Raw genomic sequence first — 26,852 nt, forward strand, 5'->3', positions numbered from 1 at the left:
TGGATACATTAAATACGTTAGACTCCTCCATGGAGGTACCATTTTGCACCAGAGGAAAGACTAGAAGAAGATTGTATGTCCTTTCCCCTTATGGATAGTATTCCTGCCATCTTCCCCCGCCCCACCCCCCATGACTTCTACAGAACCACTCTTTGGATTTTGGCATATTATCTTTTCAAAATTTTTTATTTTTTAATGTAATTTTAAAAATTGTTTTAATTGACAAATAATTTTATATGTTTATGGGGTACAGTGTGGTGTTTTGATAGACATATATGCTGTAAAAATATTACATCAGGCTAATTAACATATTTATCATCTCATCTACTTCTCATTTTGTATGGTTAAAAATATGTAGGCAAAAGACCGGGCGCTGTGGCTCACTCCTGTAATCCTAGCACTTTGGGAGGCCAAGGCAGAAGGATCACAAGGTTACGAGCTCAAAACCAGCCTGGCCAACATAGTGAAACCTCATCTCTACGAAAAATACAAAAATTAGCCGGGCATGGTGGTGGACTCCTATAGTCCCAACTACCTGGGAGGCTGAGGCAGGAGACTCGCTTGAACTTAGGAGGCGGAAGTTGCAGTGAGCCGAGATCGCCAATGCACTCCAGCCTGGGCAAGAGAGCCAGGCTCCGTTTTAAAAATAAATAAATAAATAAAAATTAGGGTGGGTACAGTGGCTTTTGCTGTAATCTCAGCACTTTGGGAGGCCATAGTAGGAGGATCAGTTGAGCCCAGACGTTTGAGACTAGCCTGGGCAACACAGTGAGACTCTGTGTCTACAAAAAATTGAAAAACTATCCAGGCTAGATTTTAGTACACGGTATTGCCTATAGTCCCAGCTCCTTGGGAGGCTGAGGTGGGAGAATCGTGTGAGCTCAGGAGGTTGAGGCTCCAGTGAGCCATGACTGCGCCACTGCACTCCAGCCTGGGTAACAGAAGGAGACCCTGTCTCAAAAAAAAAGAACTTTTAAAATCTACTATTTTAGGAATTTTGAAATATGTATTACTGTTAACTTGGTCACCATGCTGTGCAATAGACCACTAAAACTTATTCCTCCTGTCTAAATGAAATTTGATAAATTGGTATATTATCAATGGTACATTACCTTTCGCCTTTTATACCATGGTATACCAATGGTATATTACCTTTCACCTTTTATTTTTTTAATGCATTATGGCCATTGTGGTCTAGTGCTTGACTCTGGAGTCACTGCGTGACATTGTGTAATAAACTTAAACTCTCCAAGCCTCAGCTTCTTTACCTGTAAAATGAGCATAACAATGCCAACTATCTCACTGAGACGTTGGGAGGATAGAAAGAGTTAATTATTTCATGTCAAACCCTTAATAAGTAGAATATTCAGCCACCATTATTATGTATAAATTTTCCTGTCATGATCATTGTATCAATATAATTTTCTACCTCCTTCAACATAATAGCATAAAATTTTCAATATCACTATATAATTTTCCATAATAAATTCTATTAGCTGCATAATATTCTACTGATTATTGCTGAACATTTGGATTATTCCAGTTTTCCACTATGAAAAATAATTTTGTAATTGACACCTTTAGGCTTGAGACTCTCAGTTTTTTGGAATGCTTCCTTAGAACAGTTCACAGTTGCAGAATTACTAGGTCAAAGAATTTGAACTGTTTGATGCTGTTGATAGATATTGTAAAATCACTCATCAGAAAGTTTGCATCAATTTACAATGACACTAGCAATGTGAGGGCGTACTGACTTTACTTCTTCCCTGTCAATACTCAGCCTTAAAATTGCATGTGGAAGAGAGCACCTGGCTCTAAATTATCTTTATTACTGATGATTTGGACTTTCCCGTATGTGTTTGTCTGCTCTCATTTTTTAATTCCTTGTGTTCCTGCCCATTCATTTATCCACCGGGGTTGTGTTTCTTTGCCTACTGGTGGGTATACCTGTTCACACGTATCATCACTAAGTAAAGGAAAGATGCTGTGTCACATCTTGGTGCTTTCAGTTATACGTGCACACATAGACCATGGTCATCTTGGAAAACAGAGGACCTGTCTCTTTTCCCTCAAATACTGAAAGCCACCTGGGAAAACACAAAGAGCACAGCTTGATCTATGCACTCTTATTTCTAATAACTGACTATTTATAAAATGTTCAAGCAAGGAGAATAATTAGAAAGGATGAAGCACAAATGCTTCCTTTCACTGGTTGAGGAAATAAAACTGAGGCTAGCGTGTTAACATGTGCTGTATTCCATAGCTGGTTCTGGAAAGAGCAACACTCAAACCCAGGTGTTCTACACCCCAGCCCAGCACCCAGCCACCTAGGCAGTGTTGTGGAACTTCAGTTCTTCAATAGGACCTTCTTCTTTTCACCTGGAGTGATACTCTGAGTAACAAAACAGTAGGGAAGTCTTTTTGGCTAATTCCTGTCCGTATTCCACTTCCCAGCATCCTCGTGAATCAGCCTCAGCCTTTCCAACTGAGCATTTCCTTAAGGATAATGAAATAAGAATGAGTTGAAGACAGCTCAGCTCAGATTAGACCCCCTTTTGCAAATTTTGTATATCGGCCCCAAGATAAGATGATTCTTGGGTAACTGCAATGGCCATCAATTGTTGATAAGCTTATGGGGAAAGGGTGTCACATTTTATAAACATTTCCCACCTGCCAAGAATAACAGTTCACTGACTATGGGCAGTGAGTTTTGACTGGGAAAATAGCCTGTCTGAAGCAGGGACATTTTATTAACCTGCTAGGACTACTATGTGCTTAGGAGAGCTCGCATCTTCCTCCTGGTTTTTCTTACATCAATTTTCCCCCCTGAAAAGGTACTTTTTAATAAAGCACCGAGATCAGTGAGCACTCTCTGGAAACCAGTGTCTTCTGAAGGCCAGAGGGAAAAGCATTCATGAGTCTCTGCCCAAACATGTCTCAAACCAAAAATGCACACACAATTGATTGCTTAAGTAAATATCCAGTCATAACTATAGTTTCACCATAGCTAGTACAAATCTGTTTAATTTTGTACTAGCTATGGTGAAACTATAGTTATGACTGGATATTTACCTAAGCAATCAATTGTGTGTTCTGTTTTCATGCTTTTTAAATGATTAATCTTGAAATGCTCTATTTTTGAATATTAAATTTTACTATAGGAATAAAAGTATAATAGAGTTCCCCCTTTTCTAGGTGTTCATTAGGCAATGGTTATTGTTATAGCAACTACTAAAAAGTGTTGAACTTGACAGACCTCTGATTGCAAACATATATGAGAGTACTTCAGTTTACATTTTTCTCATTTGAAAAATTTACTACTCTACTTAAAAGTCATGTTATTAGCTATTGCTCAATACTGCCTTTTTGCTCAGCACAGCTCTCATTTTAGCATGTTTTGCAAGATAAATGAGTTGAAAGTAAATGTATCTTAATAGAATGTTCTTTTTTATTGCCTTTTTTACTAGATAAATAAAACTAAAATATCTTTTTGTTCTATTACCTAAAAATTTTGTAGAAAATCTCATGTTCTCTTAAAACAGAAAAAAAATATATTATTAGCTGAATATGGAAGTGCATTAGACTTCTATTATCTTTCAGAAAGGAAGAGTAGCATATTTATGTTTCATAAAATTCTGACAATTATTTATAGCAATTGATATAATTTGATACAAGTAGTGTACTTCCAGTTTTTTGTTACCAATTATGTCCTTTTTGCTTTTAGCAATGAAATTATTTCCCATATAACATTTTCCCCTCTTCCTTCTGAAAGTAAATGTATTAAGAAACTGTGGCTTAGCAACAAGAAAAGTAAAATGATGTTTTCTTACTTCAAGGGAGCCAATGGGGTATAGTGTACTAGAAAGAGCTCTGGACTGAGAGTAAGGAAATATGGGTGCCTGTTCCAGCTCTGCTGTAATGTAAATGTGTTTTAAATGGATGGCTCAGTGAATAGACAAACAAATTCTTTGGACCTCAGTTTCCCAATTTCAAGTTTAGAACCTGGAGTGGATTATGTCTATGTCTCCTACTAGCTCAAAATCTCCTCATTCCATGTAAGCAATGTTTCCCTTCTTACTATAATCCTTTGTTGTGAAATGGTCACCTCAAGGATTGTTAGAATGGAACACATTTGGGATGTGTTAACGCAGCAACACTTCACCTATTTTTATTGCTAATCTATCTCCTACTTAGAAACATCCCTTACTTAATTACACAGGAAGTCTGGGATTGGAGGGTGGGGTAGGGGCTCAGGTTTTTAATACCTTTTCTCATGCTCTACCATGTGAAATTAGTTTCCCTGGATTATTTTGGTTCAAATCTGAAATAGAAAATTTGCATACATTTTTATACCTATCCCAAATTCATTTCTTAATTTAATGAGCCATGTAGTCATGCATTAGTTTATCTACAGAAAATCTTGCTTTAATGTTTTGAAACCACAACACTCAAACTCATGCCTGATGAGCATTTCCCAGGCCTGGTTTACTCTGTGTGAAGCTTCCTTTCCTATAAGTAACCTGCCCAGGAAAAGTTTTGAAGGACAAAGATCAACCAGAATGAGAAAAAGCTAAGTTGAGACAAAAAAAAAAAAAAACCCAACAGAGACAAATAGCATCCCATCTTATCCCGCATGAGGGTTTCTGGTGTGGACTTATTTTGTTTTCAATAAACTGCCAAAATATCAGATATAGTCACATTCAAATTTAACCACACCATCTGTTTAATGGATTATTATACCATTAAAATTATGTCTATGAAGAATTCTTGATGACATGGCAAATTGTAATGTGTTGACTGAGGAAACTGAGAAAATAAATTTGCCACTAAAGTTTGATCTCAACTGAAGAGAAATAAAAACACCAATATATTAACGGCAATTTTCTTTACAGGATGATATTATTTTATGATCATTTTCTTTCCTGTACTTTTGCTTTTAAAAAACAAACAGCAAATCGTTTTTGTTAAAAATTTACAGCATATATTATGTTGCATATTTTTTTGTATTATTACAATTTTGGATTTTCCCATGCCTATACTCATAGAGAAATGGCCCCATAAGAGGAACAACTCAGAGAGGTTCAGTTTAACCCTGATACCTGAGGGGACAGTAGCAGACCGTGGATCGACTGTATGAGAGAGAGTCCAGTAGTGTCACTAATGGGAAGGAGAACAGCTGCAAGGCTGAGATCCCATACTCTCTCATTTCATTTAATGAGCATTTATTGAACACTGTTTATGTGCTAGATACAGCTACTCACTGGAGCTCTTAGAAGAATAAGAAGACATATCTGAGATTAAAAGGAACTGATGGTCTTTCAGGGGAAGACAGGCATATAAATCTAGGTGTGGTGAAAAAGCTATATACAGGGGTCATCAGAGCATACGGGTGGGGTGATCAGCTCAGCCCAGGGGAATCCAGAAGTGACACTTGAGTCTAGAGCTAGTCACAAGGACAGGGGCAGAGCTGGACATGTATAAGCCATTGAGCATGAAACTGCACGGTGGATTCTGGGAATTATAATTACTTCAGTAAGGGTGGACTACAGATTATCAAAGAAATAAAGACAAATGTGACCAAAGCATCAGAAGCAAAATCATAGCTCTTCGAGTGTTCAGCTTGGTAGTGTGACCTTTGTCCTGTAGACCAGCCACTTAGGGGTTGAAAGCAGTGTATTTACATCAGATTTGCATTTTAGAGTGATTACTCTGGTGGTGGTATGGGGAAAGGGGAAAAGGGGGAAATGTGAGGTCAGAGAGAAGCTAATGGTCTAAGCCAGAGGAGAAGCTGCCCTGAGCTTGGGACAGGGCTGGTGATCACAGGAATGAAGATTCGGGAACAGACCTAACAGAGAGGGAAATAAGGCTGGTTGCAGTGGCTCACGCCTGTAATCCCAATACTTTGGGAGGTCGAGGCAGGAGGATCACTTGAGCCCAGGAGTTTGATGCCAGCCTGGGCAACATAGTGAGACCCCATTTCTACAAAAAAAAATTTTTAATTGGCTGGGAGGGTGGCGTAAGCCTGTGGATCGTTTGAGCCTAGGAGTGCAATGTTGCAGTGAGTTATGATCTTGCCACTGCACTCCAGCCTGGGCAAAAGAACAAAATCCAGGCCGGGCGCGGTGGCTCAAGCCTGTAATCCCAGCACTCTGGGAGGCCGAGGCGGGCGGATCACGAGGTCAGGAGATCGAGACCATCCTGGCTAACACGGTGAAACCCCGTCTCTACTAAAAAAAATACAAAAAACTAGACGGGCGAGGTGGCGGGCGCCTGTAGTCCCAGCTATTCGGGAGGCTGAGGCAGGAGAATGGCGTAAACCCGGGAGGCGGAGCTTGCAGTGAGCTGAGATCCGGCCACTGCACTCCAGCCCAGGCGACAGAGCGAGACTCCGTCTCAAAAAAAAAAAAAAAAAAAAAAAAAGAACAAAATCCTGTCTCAAAAAAAAAGAAAAAAATAGAGAGTGGACTACAGACTTTGACCCAGTGACCTGTTGGATGTGGATCGTCAAATAGAAAAGAAATAGGAGAAGTCCTGGGATTCTGGTGTTAGTAAGTAGATACAGGAATTGTCAGAACAGGAATTATGGGAGGAAATGCTGGGAAATCATGAGTTTCAGTTTAGCACATATTTAAAGTTCTTCCTGTCCTTTCTTTCTTTCTTTTCTTTTTTTTTTTTTTTTTTTGAGACAGGATCTCCTTCTGTCACTGAGGCTGCAGTGCAGTGGTGCCATCATGGCTCACTACAGCCTCAACCTCCCAGGCTCAAGAAATCCACTCACCTTAGCCTCCCCAGTAGCTGGGACTACAGGCCCATGCCATCATGCCTGGCTAATTTTTTGTATTTTAAGTAGAGATGGGGTGTTTCACTATGTTGCCCTGGTTTATCTTGAACTCCTGGACTCAAGTGATCCTCCCAAAGTGCTGAGCCTTACAGGCGTGAGGCACTGCACCCTGCCCCATCCTTCTTTCTTTCCTTCCTTTCTATCTCTTGCTGTCTTTCTACCCCTTCCTGCTCTGCCTTTCTTCTTTCTTTCCATTCGTTTGTTCTGTCATTTAGTAAACCTTTATTAAGCCCTCACAATATACAAGACACATCCGTTGTAAACCACACCAATTTTCACATATCCTCAGCCACAGGGGGAAGAAAGGCCTTTTTATAGCCACAACTGCTGAATGTCTCTGATCAGGACATAGCTCATCAGGCGTAAGACACAAATTGCTTAACTTCTTTCGAAAGGCATTGCGTAATAGACACTTTCATATTGGAACTACCACTAATGGCCATTTTCTTTCTAGGTAGTGCCATTATTTCTGTTACATTTCTGAAAGACAATTTGAGAGCCTCAGATTTACTAGGTAAGTAATTATTTAATTCATGTAATTGCAGCGTTGCTTGATCAGGAAATAAATAATACTATCCGTAAAAAGTATGTGCAATAAAAACTGGAAACAAATTACTGAAATGGGTGTAAGTCTCATTTAGAGACAAGCATTATTCTGTCTTGGAGCTGCCATCTCTTCTCACATGAAATACTTCCATTTCTATTGTTACCACTGCTAAATGTGATCAATTTTTGCTATAGCAAATTATTAATTAATAATTATAATGAATTATTATAAAATAATTGATAATGGATTATTATATTAATCAATTGAGTGGATTATATTATTATAATGCATTGAATTATAATTTCATGTCATTTTATTATTATAATAACCCATTAAAATACAAATACTTTAGGCACTTTAAATAAAACAATGCCTCCCCTCTTCCAGGGAGATCATATTTTTTTTAAAATTTGAGCTCTAAATGTGACACTAGTGTTGGTATGTTGAGCATTTGTATATTTTATAATGGGTCTTTATAATAATATTAATGTTATAAAATTGTATGAACACAATAAAATTCAATGAAAACATCTGTGTTACCTAATAGACTACCACACTCCAAAGGATATATTTCTTATGTTGTTACAAGAAAGTATTGCATAAAAATGAAAACCACAAAAAATTTGCTGCACCAACTAACTACAATTTATATTTGGCTTTTCCCAAAAGTAGCACAGAACATTGTTCTTAAATATTTTATTTGGACATATAGTTATTAATGGAAAATGACAGTAGCCTTCTTGGCTGTAAGAAACATTTCTGATGTATGGCAAAGCCATCATTTATGTATTGCATTTTCCAGCTATTGTTGGACATATCATTGGTGAGAAGAATTATAGAGAATCATATTTTCTTCTGTGACACAATCCTGTTTGAATTGCTGCTGACATATGATAATGAATACAAATACTTTAGGCACTTTAAATAAAACAATGCCTCCCCTCTTCCAGGGAGATCATATTTTTTAAAATTTTGAGCTCTAAATGTGACACCAGTGTTGGTATGTTGAGCATTTGTTTTCCCTGATCATGTTTCCCTTGAGCATAATGTCTTGAAAATGTTTTCTCTTTTTCTTTTCCTCCTTGGTTTGATTCTGCTAGCAGAGTTTTTAGTCAACATTGTCAAATTCTTCATGGTTAAATGTTTTTCTAAATGCATTCATATGTGGATTCTATCTCTCCCAACATACTATTTTTCTATACCCTTTTTAATATAATGTGGTTTGTAGAATCATTTGGGGAAGATGTATGGACTCAGAAATAAGAATGGCCAATGCCTGATGCAGTGGCTGATGCCTATAATCCCAGCACTTTGGGAGACCGAGGCAAATGGATTGCTTGAGTCCAGGAGTTCAAGACCAGCTTGGGCAACATGGCAAAACCCCATCTCTACTATATATATATATATATATATATATATATATATATATATATATATATATATATAAAAATAGCCAGGTGTGGTGGCATGCACCTGTAGTCGCAGCTACTTGGGAGGCTGAGGCAGGAGGATCACCTGAGCCTGGGAGGACAAGGCTGCAGTGAACCAAGATTGCACCACTGCACTCCAGCCTGGGCAACCTGAGTGAGACCCTATCTCAAAAAGAAAAAAAAAAAATGGTAATGACCATCGATGCTAGAAAGAAACTGCATCAACTAATGAGCAAAATAACCAGCTAACATCACAATGACAGGATCAAATTCACACATAACAATATTAACCTTAAATGTAAAAGGGCTAAATGCACCAATTAAAAGACACAGACTGGCAAATTGGATAAAGAATCAAGACCCATCAGTGTACTGTATTCAGGAGACCCATCTCACATGCAGAGACACACATAGGCTCAAAATAAAGGGTTGGAGAAAGATCTACCAAGAAAATGGAAAACAAAAAAAGGCAGGGGTTGCAATCCTAGTCTCTAATAAAACAGACTCTAAATGAACAAAGATCAAAAGAGACAAAGAAGGCCATGGTAAAGGGTAAAGGGATCAATTCAACAAGAAGAGCTAACTATCCTAAATATATATGCACCCAATACAGGAGCACCCAGATTCATAAAGCAAGTCCTTAGAGACCTACAAAGAGACTTAGACTCTCAAACAGTAATAATGGGAGACTTTAGCACCTCACTGTCAACATTAGACAGATAAATGAGACAGAAAGTTAACAAGGATATCCAGGACTTGAACTCAGCTCTGCACCAAGCAGACCTAATAGACATCTACAGAATTCTCCACCCCAAATCAACAGAATATATATTCTTCTCAGCACCACATAGCACTTATACCAAAATTGACCACATAGTTAGAAGTAAAGCACCCTCAGCAAATGTAAAAGAACAGAAATTATAACAAAGTGTCTCTCAGACCACAGCGCAATCAAACTAGAACTCAGGATTAAGAAATTCACTCAAAACCACTCAACTACATGGAAAATGAACAGCCTGCTCCTGAATGACTACTGGGTACATAACGAAATGAAGGCAGAAATAAAGATGTTCTTTGAAACCAATGAGAACAAAGATACAACATACCAGAATCTCTGGGATACATTTAAAGCAGTGTGGAGAGGGAAATTTATAGCACTAAATGCCCACGAGAGAAAGCAGGAAAGATCTAAAACTGACACCCTAACATCACAATTAAAGGAACTAGAGAAGTAAGAGCAAACACATTCAAAATCTAGCAGAAGGCAAGAAATAACTAAAATCAGAGCAGAACTGAAGGAGATAGAGACATAAAAAACCCTTCAAGAATCAATGAATCCAGGAGCTGGTTTTTTGAAAAGATCAACAAAATTGATAGACCACTAGCAAGACTAATAAAGAAGAAGAATCAAATAGACACAATAAAAAATGATAAAGGGGATATCACCACCGACCCCACAGAAATACAAACTACCATCAGAGAATACTATAAACATACTATAAACACCTCTACGCAAAGAAACTAGAAAACCTAGAGGAAATGGATAAATTCCTGGACACATACACTCTCCCAAGACTAAACCAGGAAGAAGTTGAATCCCTGAATAGACCAATAACAGGCTCTGAAATTGAGGCAATAATTAACAGCCTACCAACCAAAAAAAGTCCAGGACCAGACGGATTCACAGCCGAATTCTACAGAGGTACAAGGAGGAGCTGGTACCATTCCTTCTGAAACTATTCCAATCAACAGAAAAAGAGGGAATCCTCCCTAACTCATTTTATGAGGCCAGCATCATCCTGATACCAAAGCCTGGCAGAGATACAACAAAAAAAGAGAATTTTAGACCAATATCCTTGATGAACATTGAAGGAAAAATCCTCAATAAAATACTGGCAAACTGAATCCAGCAGCACATCAAAAAGCTTATCCACCATGATCAAGTGGGCTTCATCCCTGGGATGCAAGGCTGGTTCAACATACACAAATCAATAAACGTAATCCAGCATATAAACAGAACCAAAGACAAAAACCACGTGATTATCTCAATAGAGGCAGAAAATGCCTCTGACAAAATTCAACAGCCCTTCATGCTAAAAACTCTCAATAAATTCAGTATTGATGGAACGTATCTCAAAATAATAAGAGCTATTTATGACAAACCCATATCCAATATCATACTGAATGGGCAAAAACTGGAAGCATTCCCTTTGAAAACTGGCACAAGACAAGGATGCCCTCTCTCACCACTCCTATTCAACATAGTGTTGGAAGTTCTGGCCAGGGCAATTAGGCAGGAGAAAGAAATAAAGGGTATTCAATTAGGAAAAGAGGAAGTCAAATTGTCCCTCTTTGCAGATGACATGATTGTATACTTAGAAAACCCCATCATCTCAGCCCAAAATCTCCTTAAGCTGATAAGCAACTTCAGCAAAGTCTCAGGATACAAAATCAATGTGCAAAAATCACAAGCATTCTTATACACCAATAACAGACAAACAGAGAGTCAAATCATGAGTAAACTCCCATTCACATTGCTCCAAAGAGAATAAAATACCTAGGAATCCAACTTACAAGGGCCTCTTCAAGAAGAACTATAAACCACTGCTCAACGAAATAAAAGAGGATACGAACAAATAGAAGAGCATTCCATGCTCATGGATAGGAAAAATCAATATCGTGAAAATGGCCATACTGCCCAAGGTAATTTATAGATTCAATGCCATCACCATCAAGCTACCATTGACTTTCTTCACAGGATTGGAAAAAATGACTTTAAAGTTCATATGGAACCAAAAAAGAGCCCGCATTGCCAAGACAATCCTAAGCCAAAAGAACAAAGCTGGAGGCATCATGCTACCTGACTTCAAACTATACTACAAGGCTACAGTAACCAAAACAGCATGGTACTGGTACCAAAACAGAGATATAGACCAATGGAACAGAACAGAGCCCTCAGAAATAATACCACACATCTACAACCATCTGATCTTTGACAAACCTGGCAAAAACAAGAAATGGGAAAAAGATTCCCTATTTAATAAATGGTGCTGGGAAAACTGGGTAGCCATATGTAGAAAGCTGAAACTGGATCCCTTCTTTACACCTTATACAAAAATTAATGGTTTTAGGTCTAACTTAAATGTTAGACCTAAAACCATAAAAACCCTAGAAGAAAACCTAGACAATACCATTCAGGACATAGGCATGGGCAAGGACTTCATGTATAAAGCACCAAAAGCAATGGCAACAAAAGCCAAAATTGACAAATGGGATCTAATTAAACTAAAGAGCTTCTGCACAGCAAAAGAAACTACCATCAAAGTGAACAGGCAACCTACAGAATGGGAGAAAATTTTTGCAATCTACTCATCTGATGAAGGGCTAATATCCAGAACCTACAAAGAACTCAATCAAATTTACAAGAAAAAAACAAACAACCCCATCAAAAAGTGGGCAAAGGATATGAACAGACACTTCTCAAAAGAAGACATTTATGCAGCCAACAGACACATGAAAAAATGCTCATCATCACTGGCCATCAGAGAAATGCAAATCAAAACCACAATGAGATACCATCTCACACCAGTTAGAATGGTGATCATTAAAAAGTCAGGAAACAACAGGTGCTGGAGAGGATGTGGAGAAATAGGAACACTTTTACACTGTTGGTGGGACTGTAAACTAGTTCAATCATTGTGGAAGACAGTGTGGCGATTCCTCAAGGATCTAGAACTAGAAATACCATTTGATCCAGCCATCCCATTACTGGATATATACCCAAAGGATTATAAATCATGTGCTATAAAGGCACTTGCACATGTATGTTTATTATGGCACTATTCACAATAGCAAAGACTTGGAACCAACCCAAATATACCTCAGTTATAGACTGGATTAAGAAAATGTGGCACATATACACCATGGACTACTATGCAGCCATACAAAAGGATGAGCTCATGTCCTTTGTAGGGACATGGATGCAGCTGGAAACCATCATTCTCAGCAAACTATCACAAGGACAAAAAACCAAACACCACATGTTCTCACTTATAGGTGGTAATTGAATAATGAGAACACTTGGACACAGGAAGGGGAATATCACACACCAGGGCCTGTTGTAGGGTGGGGGAAGGAGGGAGGGATAGCATTAGGAGGTATACCTAATGTAAATGACGAGTTAATGGGTGCAGCACACCAACATGGCACATGTATACATATGTAACAAACCTGCACGTTGTGCACATGTACCCTAGAACTTAAAGTATAATAAAAAAAAAAAGAAAAAAGGTGAAAAAAAATTACCAATACCTGAGTTTTATAAGCTAAAAATTAGTTCCTAGATACATTATTTTTCTCATTTATCAAGTGACTTAAGGGAACTTTCAATCCTTTTATCTAATATCTGTCATCTTTTATAGTTAATGGTTGAATAATGATGAAATTAACCTAAGGTATTTAATGACAGAATGCAGATATAAAGGGGGATTTGCAAACTAATCTTGAATATTAGTGATAAAAAGATGATTAAGACAGAATTCCTGTCCTCAAATAATTTATAGGCCATGATAAAATATATTCATAAATAAGTTTTTTTTAAGTAGAAAAGGATATGTGCCATAATGCCATGAGTCTTTAGTTTAGAAGTGTTTCTGAATCAGCATTGCTGAGATTTTGGGCCAGATCATTCTTCATTGTAGGGGCTGCCCTGTGCACTGTAAGATCTTTAAGATCCCTCCTGACCTTTACCCACTAGATCCCTCTAACATCCTCCCACTCAGTTATGACAACCAAAAATGTCTCCAAACATTCCAAAATGTCCCCTAGGGGACAAAACACTCAGGTTTAGCTCTGTTCTTCTCTAGCTGAGAAGATCAGAGAGAATTTTTTACAGCAGAGACAACATTTGAATTGGTTCTGACAGCTGGGCAGGACAGGCATAGGCTACATCCAATAATTTGAAGGAGGCCATACAGAGGGAATAACATGAGAAATGTTAACAAAGGTACGAAAAGGTAAAGTAAATTTCTATTTCATACTCCACCATAACTCCTGCCTGTAAGGCTTAGGAAAAAAGTAAATGCAAGTTGTAACTATGGAAAGGAAGAAATAAAAATATCAATATGTACAGTTTATTTTATTATATACTTAGAGAACGCATTATCAACTAAACAATAAACCAGCTCTCAACATTAAAGGATCTAAATTAAACTGACTCTCATAACTTCAGATCTGGATTCAACTCTGGCTATCAACTGTATGGGCAACCTAGTATTACTTAACTTCTCTAAGCCTCACTTTTCTGACAAATATATAAGATAGTTTTGAAGATCAAATTAATTAATTCATATATAAGTACTTTGAAAAATGCAAAGCTTTGTCAATATAATTGTCATAATTTCTATTACCACTTTCATTGCTGAGAGATTCCTAAGAGGTAATACTAAAAATGCAATATAAGGAAGGGGAAATACACACACACACACACACACACACACACACATCAAGAAAACAAACTAACAAAATAAAACTTTTAAGTAATTATTTGGGATTCTTTGCTAATTCCTCACCTTTTTTTTTTTCTTTTGAGATAGAGTCTTGCTCTTTTGCCCAGGCTGGTGTGTAGTGGCGTGATCTCAGCTTACTGCAACCTCCACCTCCTGGGTTTAAGCAATTCTCCTGCCTCAGACTCCCAAGTAGCTGGGATTACAGGCACATGCCACTATGCTCGACTAATTTTTGTATTTTTAGTAGAGACAGGGTTTCACCATGTTATCCAGGCTTGTCTCAAACTCCTGACCTCATGATCCACACACCTCTGCCTCCCAAAGTGCTGGGATTACAGGTGTGAGCTATCGCACCTGGCCTACCTCCTCATCTTTTAAAAGCAGCTAACATTTATTAAACATTTACTCTTGCCAAATACTATGTTAAGTGTTTTGCATGGATTATCTCATTTAAATGTAGGAACAATCCATTTACAGAAGCAAAATCTGATACTTAGAAAGGTTAAGTAACCTGCCCAAGGTCATAACTAGTACATGATGGACCAGTATCCTAAAAATGGCAATCTGGTATAGCTATAGTATAAAGTTAGGGTGAGTCTTTAGTATCAGAAAGCTGTTATGTAACCTTATATAACCTTTCTCTTTTTTCTTTTTTAAGGCTACACTGGAGGAACCTTATGTAACCTTTGCAAAGTTACATAAGCTTTTTAAGCTTCAATTTTCTAATCTTTAAAATAAAGATAATATTATATACCTTACAGGATTAAATGAGTTCATATATGTAAAACTCTTACAACAGAGCCTATCACATAATGTGTTCAATAATATTAGCTATAATTGTCATTATTACTACTACCACCACCCCCCACCACTGTACTCTACTAATTAATCAGAGGAAACCTTGATTAGGACATTTTTGCACACTTTAGGAATCCAGGTAATCTTTCCCACAACTCTGATTGGGTGCTTTGTTTTGTTTTTTCCTACCTAACTTAATGCTTTTTGAGTAGGGCCATGTAACTCATAAGTCACATTTATTTCATACCATAGTTAAACATGACCAATTTTTGCCTTTAATCTAGTGTCCTAGGAATGAAAAAAGGGTTGAGTCACCTATTCTATACCCTTGCCTCCAACAAGCGATATCCTAAGATTATCATTATCTGAGATGTAGCAACCCACTTCATACCTACGGAAGTCCAAGGAAGGACTTTTCCCAACCCCTGTCTCAGAAATGTGTCAAGTCACGTGTATTTGCTCTGAGCCTTTGTTGCTGTTGCCTTGAGAAAATGTAGCTTTTCCTGTTAAAAGCAAAAAAAAAAAAAAAAAAAAGCGTCTTTTACTTCATAGGGACTAAAACCAAACAGGGAAAAGAGTAGTTAGTGGTATGTTTTAAAGATTAACATATGAACATGCTAAAAATTAAATTATCAAAATGTGTAAAGGAAAATCATTTATTTTTCCCTGTTTCAAGCAAATGGAAGTTTGTTTTTCATGATGGAACAAATGAAGATTTGGGGACCATGTGGAAACAAGCTGAACTAATTTATTGCCAAATGTTACTCTGTGACTATGAAGCTTTTCACCACTAGTCTCAAAAAATGACCTCATAAAGCTATGTCTGAAAGCAATCGCCAAGTATTATTAAGTCAATGACAGGTTTTGGACTGTGCTCTGATTCTTAGTGGATTAATTATTTTAATGATTATTTTTCCTTTAAAAAGTAAAAGCACCAGATTTCTCTCCCCTTCAATCAGCTCAAAACTATAGAATTTTCTTCTCTCTTCTCCCTTAGACATCAAAAGCACCAAATCATCTGTGAGATCCTAGTTGATGTAAGACCAGATAGAGTCATCATAGAAACAAAAATGACAGTCAACTCATCAGCAATTTCCAGAGACAAGCAATTTGATTATTTCGGGTCACCTAGAAAAGGTTTCCCTAAATAGAATATCACAAGATTAATAGTGAGAGGAGAGCTATTTCCTTCCTTCCATTTCCCACACCAGAAGTCAGCTTGATTTGGAGCCAATATCTAGAACACTAAACTAGCTAAATGCCCCATTGTCTCTGGTTGAGAAGACAGATTGACTGTTACGGTTGCAGAGCTGCCTCAAGAATGGGAGCCTTTCTGATGGACTACATGAATTCACCACATCACTGAGATTTTCAATCGAGGGCTTCTTCAAGGTTTTGCTACCATAAGCCTGAGGAATCCAGAGAGATTGTACTTATGGGAGGGTATTCCCAAATGGTTTGATGTTAAGGAGTCCAATTTATTCTTTGACTCCTGTTATCCCACAAAAGCAATAACTGGACTCCCACTGACCAGGAGACATATTGCAGGGACCAAAGGAATTAGACTGCAATCTTGGTTGCAGTCAGGTTAGCTGAATAAGAAAAACTCTTAAGGCTCCTAAAAGTCAGGTCAGACCAGATTCCAGAAGTCAGCAAATGGGCAGTTAATATTAAGTAGCATCCAGCTGGAGAGTGGACAAAATTCAAGAAGATTTCAGGTTTTAGTTCAGGGAAAGAGGAGCTTGGGAACCGGGATATCTGTTGTGGAAGAACTGTGCAAGTAGATCTTAGATTCCAAAACTTGCACAGGTGAGGGACTCCACAGGTTAGAGGTGCCAGTGAACAGAAGCTTCAGAAGGAGCCTGATTCTGGGGTGCTTTCCTCCAACCACATTCTTGGTGCACAGGTATCTATAGAAGACTTTTGCAGCAGAACACTAGTAGCCTCCTGAAACAAAGGCATGCTCACAGCTGGATCCAGTTAAATGTCAAGTATTTCCCAAAATATAAAATATTCCCCCAAAACACTACTTCAGTGCAATATAAATGGTCAAATATGTTTAGAAAATATGACAACCATATCCTCCTCTGGGAGATTTACAGTGAATGCTAATACATTAGGATGGGAGAGGTTTTCCAGTAAAAGAATGATTCAAGTTTGTTTAATTCACCTCTTCTCAAATACATTTGCCTTGGGACCTTTTTTGGTGGAGCATCTGTCTTACAAAACTGGTTCCAGGGAATACCAGTTTGGGAATACTCTTCTAAAGGAAATTTAGGGCCAGAAAAATTACCTGAGACCAGTCAAGGACCCCAGGGACCTTTGCCGGGAACAATCAATTTCTTTTATCCCCAGTAAGGATGCTGCATACGGCCTCAGGTTGTGCTCTGTACAGCTCCTAGGGGTGCCACTCATACAGACTTCAATGTAAATGACAGCCCTGAGCTGTCCATTCAGTGGCCTTGATTCTTAAGGCAAATAAGAGGCAGTGGAGTATAATAGTTAAGAAAATAGACCACCTAGGTTCCAATCCCAGCTCTCCTCTTCTTAGCTGGAAAATCCCAAGCAAAATAACTATTTCTTCTGTGGCTCAATTTCCTCTTTTGTCAAATGTAGATGGTAACAGTTTAAGAGTATACATTATATAGTATTCATATTATATGTCATATACTATACAACTTACGTATAGTAAAAGTTGTAATAGTATAATAACACAAAGGTAAATCATTTTCACAGATTTGTTGGAAGCATTAAATTAGTTATGTATAAAGCATTTAGAACTGTGCTTACAAGTATTAGTTATTACTATTATAGTTATCATTATCATCACATTTTAGCATGATGCTGATTATACCATAACGCTCATGTCAGCCATACACATCTATGAACTCAATAATTTTAAGAACAACACCTAAAAATAATTATTACTGGCTGGGCATAGTGGCTCACACATGTAATTCCAGCACTTTAGGAGGCCAAGGTGGGAGGATCACTTGAGACCAGGAGTTCGAGACCAGCCTGGGTAAAATGGCCAGACCCTATCTCTACAAAACTTAAAATTAAAAAAGTAGCCAGTCATGGTGGCACATGCCTGTAGTTCCAGCTACTCAGGAGGCCAAGATGAAAGGATCACTCGAGCCCAGAAATTCGAGGCTGCCGTGAGCTACGATTGCATCACTGTACTCCGGCGTGGGCAACAGAGTGAGACTGTATCTCTATTTAAAACAAAAAAGATTACGTTCCCTTGGCATATGCCCTCCCAGTATAACTAGTGTATCTATTATAAAAGGCAGGGATTTGCTTGTTTACCTGTTTTGCACAAATATCAAGTTTATAGGGAGAGGTTTTATTTAATATTTGTACATGTTATCAAGCTAAATCTAAGATTCCCAGCAGACCATTATAGACTTCTAAGTGACTTGAGTTGTATTTGATGAGAAAAATGTATTTGCTGCAGGTATGGGCATGAGGACAGAGGATGGCATCCCATGCCTGTATTGTGGGTAGCATCTAGCATCTAGACATTGCCTCTTACCTGCAGCTTACCCACAGCTGTCTGGCTGCTGTTTTATGTCCCCTCCAATATCCAGATCTTGGAACTCTATGCACCAGTTTCCTGAGGCTAGCTGTGGGTAGCAAACATAGGACTGCTATTTTTTCCTTCTTCTTTGTTATGTCTGTTAGTTATGCCATGTCCTTCTTTCTGTTTTCTTTGAAAACCAACAGCGAGAAGTCTTTGCTAGGCATTCAGAAAACACCAGCCAATTCCTTCCTGCTCATTCCTTCCATTATCAAATTGGGTTATCTCCTTAGAGACAGCCCCAGTGATGGTCCCTGATCATCCCAAGGTTATAATATTAGAGATACAATTTTGGACCAATTTTTAAGCTTAACTCAAATGGCCATTGGCTCATGGCAGGCAGTCAGCATCCTGAGATGGATCTATCCAGGATCCGCTGTCACATCAGGCCTCTCAGTGGGCTTTGAAGCATATTCAGTTCCCTAGACTGGCCTCTTGCAGAGCCAAATTCCTGGGATTTTGCAAGTATGATGACATAATTTGTACCTAGAGATGAGGAAACTGAGTCACAATGGAGTAAATAACTTGCCTAAGCTCTTCCAGGTAGCAAGTAGCAGTGAAATGTGAATTTTGTGAGGGCAGTTTCAGCTTGGATTAGACTCCTGGGATCCAAGTCTTGACCTAAAATGTAACATTTCCCTGGGTGAGGAACATGTTGGTGATACCCTGCTTCCTTTTGGATCTTATATGTCCAGACAAAGGAGATGGAGCAAGACGGCTGAATAGAAGCCTCTACCAATCGTCCTGCCTGTAGGAACACCAAATTTTACAACTATCTAAACACAAAAAAGCACCTTCATAAGAACCAAAACTCAGGTGAGCAATCACAGTAGCTGGTGTTAACTTCATATTGCTGAAAGAGGCACTGAAGAGGGTAGGAAGGACAGTCTCGAATCACCAACACCACCTCTCCCACATCCGCCAGCAGTGGCCAAGTGGCACAGAGAATCTGCGCACTTGGAGAAGAAGAGCACAGTGATTATGGGACTTCGCACTGGAACTCAATGCTGCCAATACTGGCTAGAGCTCAGCTGATGGCCACAGAGGGAGCATTTAGACCAGCTCTATCCAGAGAGGAATCAACCACTCCAGAGGTGTGAACTTGAGTTTTGGCAAGCCTTGCCACCGCAGGCTAACATTTCTCTGGGGTCCTAAATAAACTTGAAAGGCTGCATGGCCACAAGAACTGCAACTCCTAGGCAAGTCCTGGTGCTGTGCTAGGATTAGAACCAGTGGACTCAAGGGGCATATGATCCAGTGAGACAACAGCTGGGAAGCCAAGGGAGTGCAGACGCCACTCCTCCCCCAGCCCCAGGCAGCACAGCTCATAGCTCTGGGAGAGCCTCCTTTCTTCCACTTGAGGAGAGGAGAGAGAATAAAGAGGACTTTGTCTTGCAACTTGGACACCAGCTCAGCCACAGTAGGATAGGGCATCAGGCAAAGTCCTGAGGCCCCCATTCCAGGCTCTAGCTCCTGGATGACATTTCTTGACACACGACACACCCTGGGCCAGAAAAGAAGCCACTGCCTTGAAGGGAAGGACCTAGTCCTGGCAGGATTCATCACCTGCTGACTAAAGAGTATTTGGGCCCTGAATAATCAGCAGTGGCAGCCAGACAGTACTCACCGTGAGCCTTGGGTGAGACTCAGAGATGTATTAGTTTCAGGTGTGGCCCAGCATATTCACAGCTGTGGTGGCTGTGGGGAAGGACTCCTTCTGCTTAAGAAAAGGAGATGAACAAATAAAAAGGATTTTGTCTTGCAGCTTAAGTACCAGCTTGGCCGCAGCGGGGTAGGGTACCAAGAGGGTTCTTGGGGTCCCTGATTCCAGGTCTTGGCTCTTGGATGGCATTTCTAGACCTACCCTGAACCACAGGAGAGCCCACTTCCCTGAAGGGTAGTGCCGGGCCTGGCAGCATTCACCATAAGATGACTGAAGAGCCTTTGGGCCTTATGTGACTATTGGCAGTACCCTGGCAGTCCCTGAGGGTGGTGGACAGAGGAAAGACTCCTCTGCGTGGGGAAAGGGGAGGGACAAGCAGAAAGGACTTTGTCTTGTGGTTTTGGTGTCGACCTAGCTGCAGTAGAATAGAACACCAGGTAAATTTCTAAGGTTTCTGACTCCAGGCCTGGCTCCTGGACAGCATCTCCAGACCCACCCGGGGCCTAGAGGAACTTGTCACCCTGAAGGGAAGGATACAAGCCTGGCTGGCTTTGCCACCTGCTGATTGTAGAGCCCTAGGCCCTTGAGCGAACATAGGTGGTAGCCAGGCAGTGGATAGAGCAGGCCTTGAGCAAGATCCAATGCTGTGCTGGCTTCAGGTCTGACCTAGGCAGTCCCAGTGGGAGTGGCCGCAGGGGTGCTTATGTCATTCCACCCCTCGCCCCCAGCTCCAGGCAGTTCAGGACACACACACACACACACATACACACACACACACACACACACACACACAGATTGTTTGGGAGAAAGTAAGAGAAGAGAACAAGAGTCTCCTCCTGTTAATCCAGATAATTCATCCAGATCTTATGCAAGACCACCAATATGGTACCTCTACAAATATGCAAGAACTACAACATTACTGGGCTTGGAGTGCCCCCTAATGTAGATATGGCCACAGTGACCAAAAACTTAGATCACAACACCCAAGTTCATTAAAATACCCAAAAAGCCTTCCAAAGAAGGAGGGTACAGACATGCCCTGACTGCAAAGACTACAATAAATATCTAATTCCTCAATGCCCAGACACTGACAAACATTCACAAGCATCAGGACCATTCAGGAAAACATGACCTCACCAAACAAACTAAATAAGGCACTAGGGGCCAATCCTGGAGAGGCAGGGTTATGTAATCTTTCAGACAGAGAATTCAAATAGCTGTTTTGAGGAAATTCAAATAAATTCAAGATAACGCAGACAAGGAATTCAGAATCCTATCAGATAAATTTAACAAAGAAATTTTTAAAATTCAAAAGAATCAAGCAGATATTCTGGAGTTGAAAAATGCAACTGACATACCAAAGAATGCATCAGAGTCTCTTAACAGCAGAAATGATCGAGGAGAAGAATTAGTGAGCTTGAAAACAGGCTATTTGAAAATACAGTCAGAGGAGACAAAAAAAAAAAAAAAAAGAACAAAAAGGAACGGAACACACTTACAAGGTCTAGAAAACAGCCTCAAAAGAACAAATCTAAGACTTATTGGCCTTAAAGAGGAGGTAGAGGAAGAGAGGATTAGAAAGTTTATACAAAGGGATAATAATAGAGAACTTCTCAAACCTAGAGAAAGACATCAATATTCACATACAAGAAGGTTATAGAACACTGAGCAGATTTAACCCAAAGAAGACTACCCCAAGGCATTTAATCATCACACTCCCAAAGGTCAAGGATAAAGAATCCTAAAAGCAACAAGAGAAAAGAAACAAATAACATACAAGAGAGCTCTGAGACTTCTGGCAGCAGACTTTTCAGAGGATCTTACATGTTCAGATTACTCCTTTCGGCAAACGGGCCAGCAGAAGGTAAACTGACAAGTTTCCTAAGTCAGAAATCTGTGTCTTTCAAAAGAAGGAATATATGTAGCTTTACTGAAATAAAAATAACAGGAACTGATATCTCATATCACTTTTAGAAAAAGGTAGAATATAAATAAATTTAAAAGGAATTTATTTAAGGAAGTACAAATGACTAACATGAAAAATGTGCATATAACTCATAAAGGGGACAGTAAATCACATAAATATAAATGATGCCAAATAAACCAGCATACAACTGGTGGCAGCTATCCAGAACTGCCTTTGTAATTATTGCAGATAGCTGAAATAAAAATTATTAAGAAGAAAGAATGTGTGACCTGCTGAACTGCCATAAAGTTACTTAGCAGATGCACAGTGATGTGAGGCCCAAATGAAATAATATATGTGAAAGGGACTTAGAAAGTACAATTGCAGCCGGGCATGGTGGCTCACTCCTGTAATCCCAGAACTTTGGGAGGCGGAGGCGGTCAGATCACCTGGGGTCAAGAGTTCGAGACCACCCAGGCCACCATGGTGAATCCCCGTCTCTACTAAAAATACAAAAATTAGCTGGGCATGGTGGCACATGCTTGTAGTCCCAGCTACTCGGGAGGCTGAGATAGGAGAATCACTTGAACCCAGGAGACAGAGGTTGCAGTAAGCTGAGATCACACCACTGCACTCCAGCCTGGGCAACATAGCAAGACTCTGTTTCAAAAAAAAAAAGAAGAAAGAAAGAGAGAAGGAAAGAAGGAAGGAAGGAAGGAAGGAAGGAAGGAAGGAAGGAAGGAAGGAAGGAAGGAAGGAACGAAGGAAGGAAGGAAGGAAGGAGAGAAAGAAAGAATAACTGTAAAAGCATCAGCCATTTTATATTTTTTAAAAGTTTTGAAATGCAATGAAATATACCCCATAAATATATACACCTCCTATATACCCACAAAAATTAAAAATTTTTAAAAAGAAATGCAATGAAGATATACATTGATAGGAACAGTCATGGAAGGCAAATGCAGACGTGGATGTGAAGTAGGGAGGGATATGTCAGGATGTGAAACAGGGACAATATTGGAAAGTTATTCAGTAAGCAATACTACCTCCGCGAGATAGAATACCAGTAGACTTAAAAAGAATGAAGCCACCCTGCATATACTGATGTGAAGTGTCCTCCAAAATGTTCTAAGTAGAAAAAAAAAAAGCAAGATACAGAAAAGCTTATATAATATGCAATTATTTATGTAAAAAAAAAAACCTCATGCACACTTATACACACATGCATAAAACATCTCTGAAAAGAAAACCCCAGGAACTGGTGGTGGTAGTGACTTTGAGGAGGAAAACTAGTGAACCATCAGGGTGTATGAGATTTAACTTTTCACTAGTCCGCCTTGTGTATTGTTGGAATTTTGCCATATACATGTGTTGCCTACTCAAAACTGAATTTAAATACAAGAAAGTTAATAGAAACTAGATACTATTAGTAGAGATAAAGAAGTATCTGATGGAGGAACTTAATATAACTAGAAATTTGGATTTCACAAAAGAAACAGAAGTATCTGAGACATTTTAAAGTAGATTAAATGGATTTATGCTACTTTATCATACCAAGTTTAGAAAACAGGTTTTTTTTAATCTCTTCCTCCTAGGGACCTACTTTTGAACAATTATGTAATTTTTTTCCAAAGAAAAGACATGACTGACAAATAATTTTCTCCCAAGTTCTTATATATGGTTTTATCATTTGCTTTTATTACAGTGTTTAATAATGTATATTGTTTTTTGTTTCTAAACTTCTCATTCAAAATAGCTTTAAAGATTGCATATAATCTGTCTTCACAAAGTATTACAGAATAAATCGTTACATTAGAGGAAACTTCCTTGTAGCTTCTACAATACCCTGAATTGCTGTTGTCTAGCTTTTGCGAAAAATCAAATGCTATTTGTTTCCAGGAACTAGAGTTCAAAACCTAAGTCATTTGCATAAGAGGAACAGGAAATTGGTGCCTTCAAATTGTGAGACTTTGTAGACAAACCAAATTGTTTCAGGTTGGAGTCAATGTTGGTTATAAATTATATTCACAATAGCACTGACCTCAGAGATGAAACAAGTTGAATTATGTTTTCAAGTGTGCTATCTAAAATATGCTACTTATATCAGGGTTTTTTTCAGACTGCTAATTATATATAAATAAGCACTTTTCAACATTATTTGGAAGGGCAAGTCCTCCCTTCACCCCTTCTTCGGTGGCCTCACCCCCAACCCCCCTACACACATTCCCTTCTGTCATTTTAAGTAATGCTAAACCGATGGCAGTAACACACTCCTTACATAGGTTTATGACGTGGTTTCTATTTTATTTTATTTTATTAAGCTAACCTTGGAATTCTATATTCTAGACTGGATTAATTAAACTCCTATAGCAAAGCCAGTGTTCACCTTCGTTATTGCTGCTAAAAGGAATCCAATAAATGGCAGTGATTAAAGATGCTCATTACCAGAGTTGCAAATTATTAAATCACCTGAGTGTGTTGAAGGCTCCAGGGATGAGTGAGTGTAGAGCAGCTCATCATGTGATGGGTTTCCCTGTCCTCTGGACTGTGCCATCTATCATGCACTTACTGGCCCATGAGGAAACGGTCAGCTTAGGATGTGTTTTCACATCTTCATAGCACATATTCTGATCTTCCCGATCACTGGGGAAAGCGTCCCTGAAGAGGCCGGGAGTCATCCAGAACAACAGAGAAAAATTGGAAGTTATGTCCTACCCCATCCATCCCCCAGCTCTATTCCCCTGTAAAGGGAATGCCTTCAGGTGAATGTGAAAGATATGCAGGGATGGTTTGATGAAACGGAGTATAATAGGGAGGGGCGACTGGCACTTTTACAAGTAATGCTCAGTCTCTAGGCAATGTCTGTGTCAACAAAAAGCTTTAGGTTGGTTTCAATTTGGTTTTTCTTTTCAATTTTATTTAAAGGTATGACACTGGCATTTGCAGGAACATATTTACTGGTGAACTTTGCTCCAAATATAACTCAGGCAATCTCAGCAAGAACAGTGCAGTATTACTTTGTCGGATGGCAGTTCCTGATCTATGTGGTAAGAATTCTAAATATTTCACTATCCCCAAATCTGTATTATCCAGACCACTGGTACATGCAGATATTAGAGAACATAACCTTTTCCTCACCAGCACTAATATCTTATTAAAATGTAAATGTATTTGACCAACACCAAAGTATTTGAATTACTAAGTCAGCAATAGAAGCACCCTTAGTTTCCCAGATATCCTTTCCTGGAACAATTTCCACATCAATTAATCCAGCAAGTTCCAAAGCAACATGTTTTAGGACAACTCAGAATAAAACAAAACATTCCCTTCCAAGTTGAAGGGACAATACTTGAGGACACATTTTGCTTTACTGAACTTTATTCAAAATAGGGGTTCTCTTCAAAAAAGTCCTCGTTTTTTATGGTTGCATAGTATTCCATGGTAGATATGTGCCACATTTTCTTAATCCAGTCTATCATTGATGGACATTTGGGTTGGTTCCAAGTCTTTGCTATTGTGAATAGTGCCGCAATAAACATATGTGTGCATGTGTCTTTATAGTAGAATGATTTATAATCCTTTGGGTAAATTTCCAGTAATGGGATTTCTTGGTCAAATAGTATTTCTAGTTCTAGATCCTTGAAGAATCGCCACACTGTCTTCCACAATGGTTGAACTAATTTACACTCCCACCAACAGTGTTCCTATTTTTCCACATCCTCTCCAGCATCTATTGTTTCCTGACTTTTTGATGATCACCATTCTAACTGGCGTGAGATGTTATCTCATTGTGGTTTTGATTTGCATTTCTCTAATGACCAGTGATGATGAGCATAAGGGATAGCATTAGGAGAAATATGTAATGTAGGTGACGGGTTGATGGGTACAGCAAATCACCATGGCATGTGTATACCCACATAACAAAACTGCACATTCGGCACATGTATCCCAAAACATAAAGTATAATAATTTTTTTAAAAACTTGATAGATGTAGACAAACTGCCCTCCAGAATTTCCATATTCATTTATATTCCCATTAGTACTGTCAACCAATACAAAATATTTAAACTTGTATATTTTTCTCTTTTATTATATTTTAAATTTTATATCTTTAATTTTTCCAGTGAAAAAGATTAAAGTGATCTATTAATTTTTTTTAAGTCCTTGTTGAGATCAATGCTACAGATTATCTGAGAGGAGCACACAACAGTACTACAATACCAACAGATGTGTAAAAGAATCAAATGAGGCTGGGCACAGTGGCTCACACCTTTAGTCCCAGCACTTTTGGAGGTCGAGGCGGGCAGATCACTTGAGGTCAGGAGTTCGAAACCAGCCTGGCCAACATGGTGAAACCCCCATCTCTACTAAAAATACAAAAATTAGCCAGGAGTGGTAGTACACACCTGTAAACCCAGCTACTTGGGAGGCTGAGGCAGGAGAATCATTTGAACCTGGGAGGCGGAGGTTGCAGTGAGCCAAGATGGTGCCATTGCACTCCAGCCTGGGCGACAAGAGTGAAACTCTGTCTCAAAAAAATAAAAAGAATGAAGTAGAGAAATATGAAGGCGTTAACTGG

At 38.9% G+C, this 26,852-nt stretch overlaps 1 protein-coding gene across 2 annotated transcripts in view; it reads left to right on the top strand.

Moving 5' to 3' along the window:
• LOC105476087 (NIPA like domain containing 2) overlaps positions 1-26,852 on the top strand; it is a 106,408-nt gene that overhangs the window by 45,667 nt on the left and 33,889 nt on the right. For both annotated transcript variants that reach the window (XM_071067960.1, XM_011731733.3), the window contains exons 4-5: positions 7,296-7,355; positions 25,198-25,319. In XM_071067960.1, coding sequence (XP_070924061.1) covers positions 7,296-7,355; positions 25,198-25,319 — 182 coding nt within the window. The remainder of the gene's footprint in view (positions 1-7,295; positions 7,356-25,197; positions 25,320-26,852) is intronic.

The sequence above is a fragment of the Macaca nemestrina genome, chromosome 8, assembly GCF_043159975.1.
Source record: "Macaca nemestrina isolate mMacNem1 chromosome 8, mMacNem.hap1, whole genome shotgun sequence".
NCBI classification, from domain to species: Eukaryota; Metazoa; Chordata; class Mammalia; order Primates; family Cercopithecidae; genus Macaca; species Macaca nemestrina.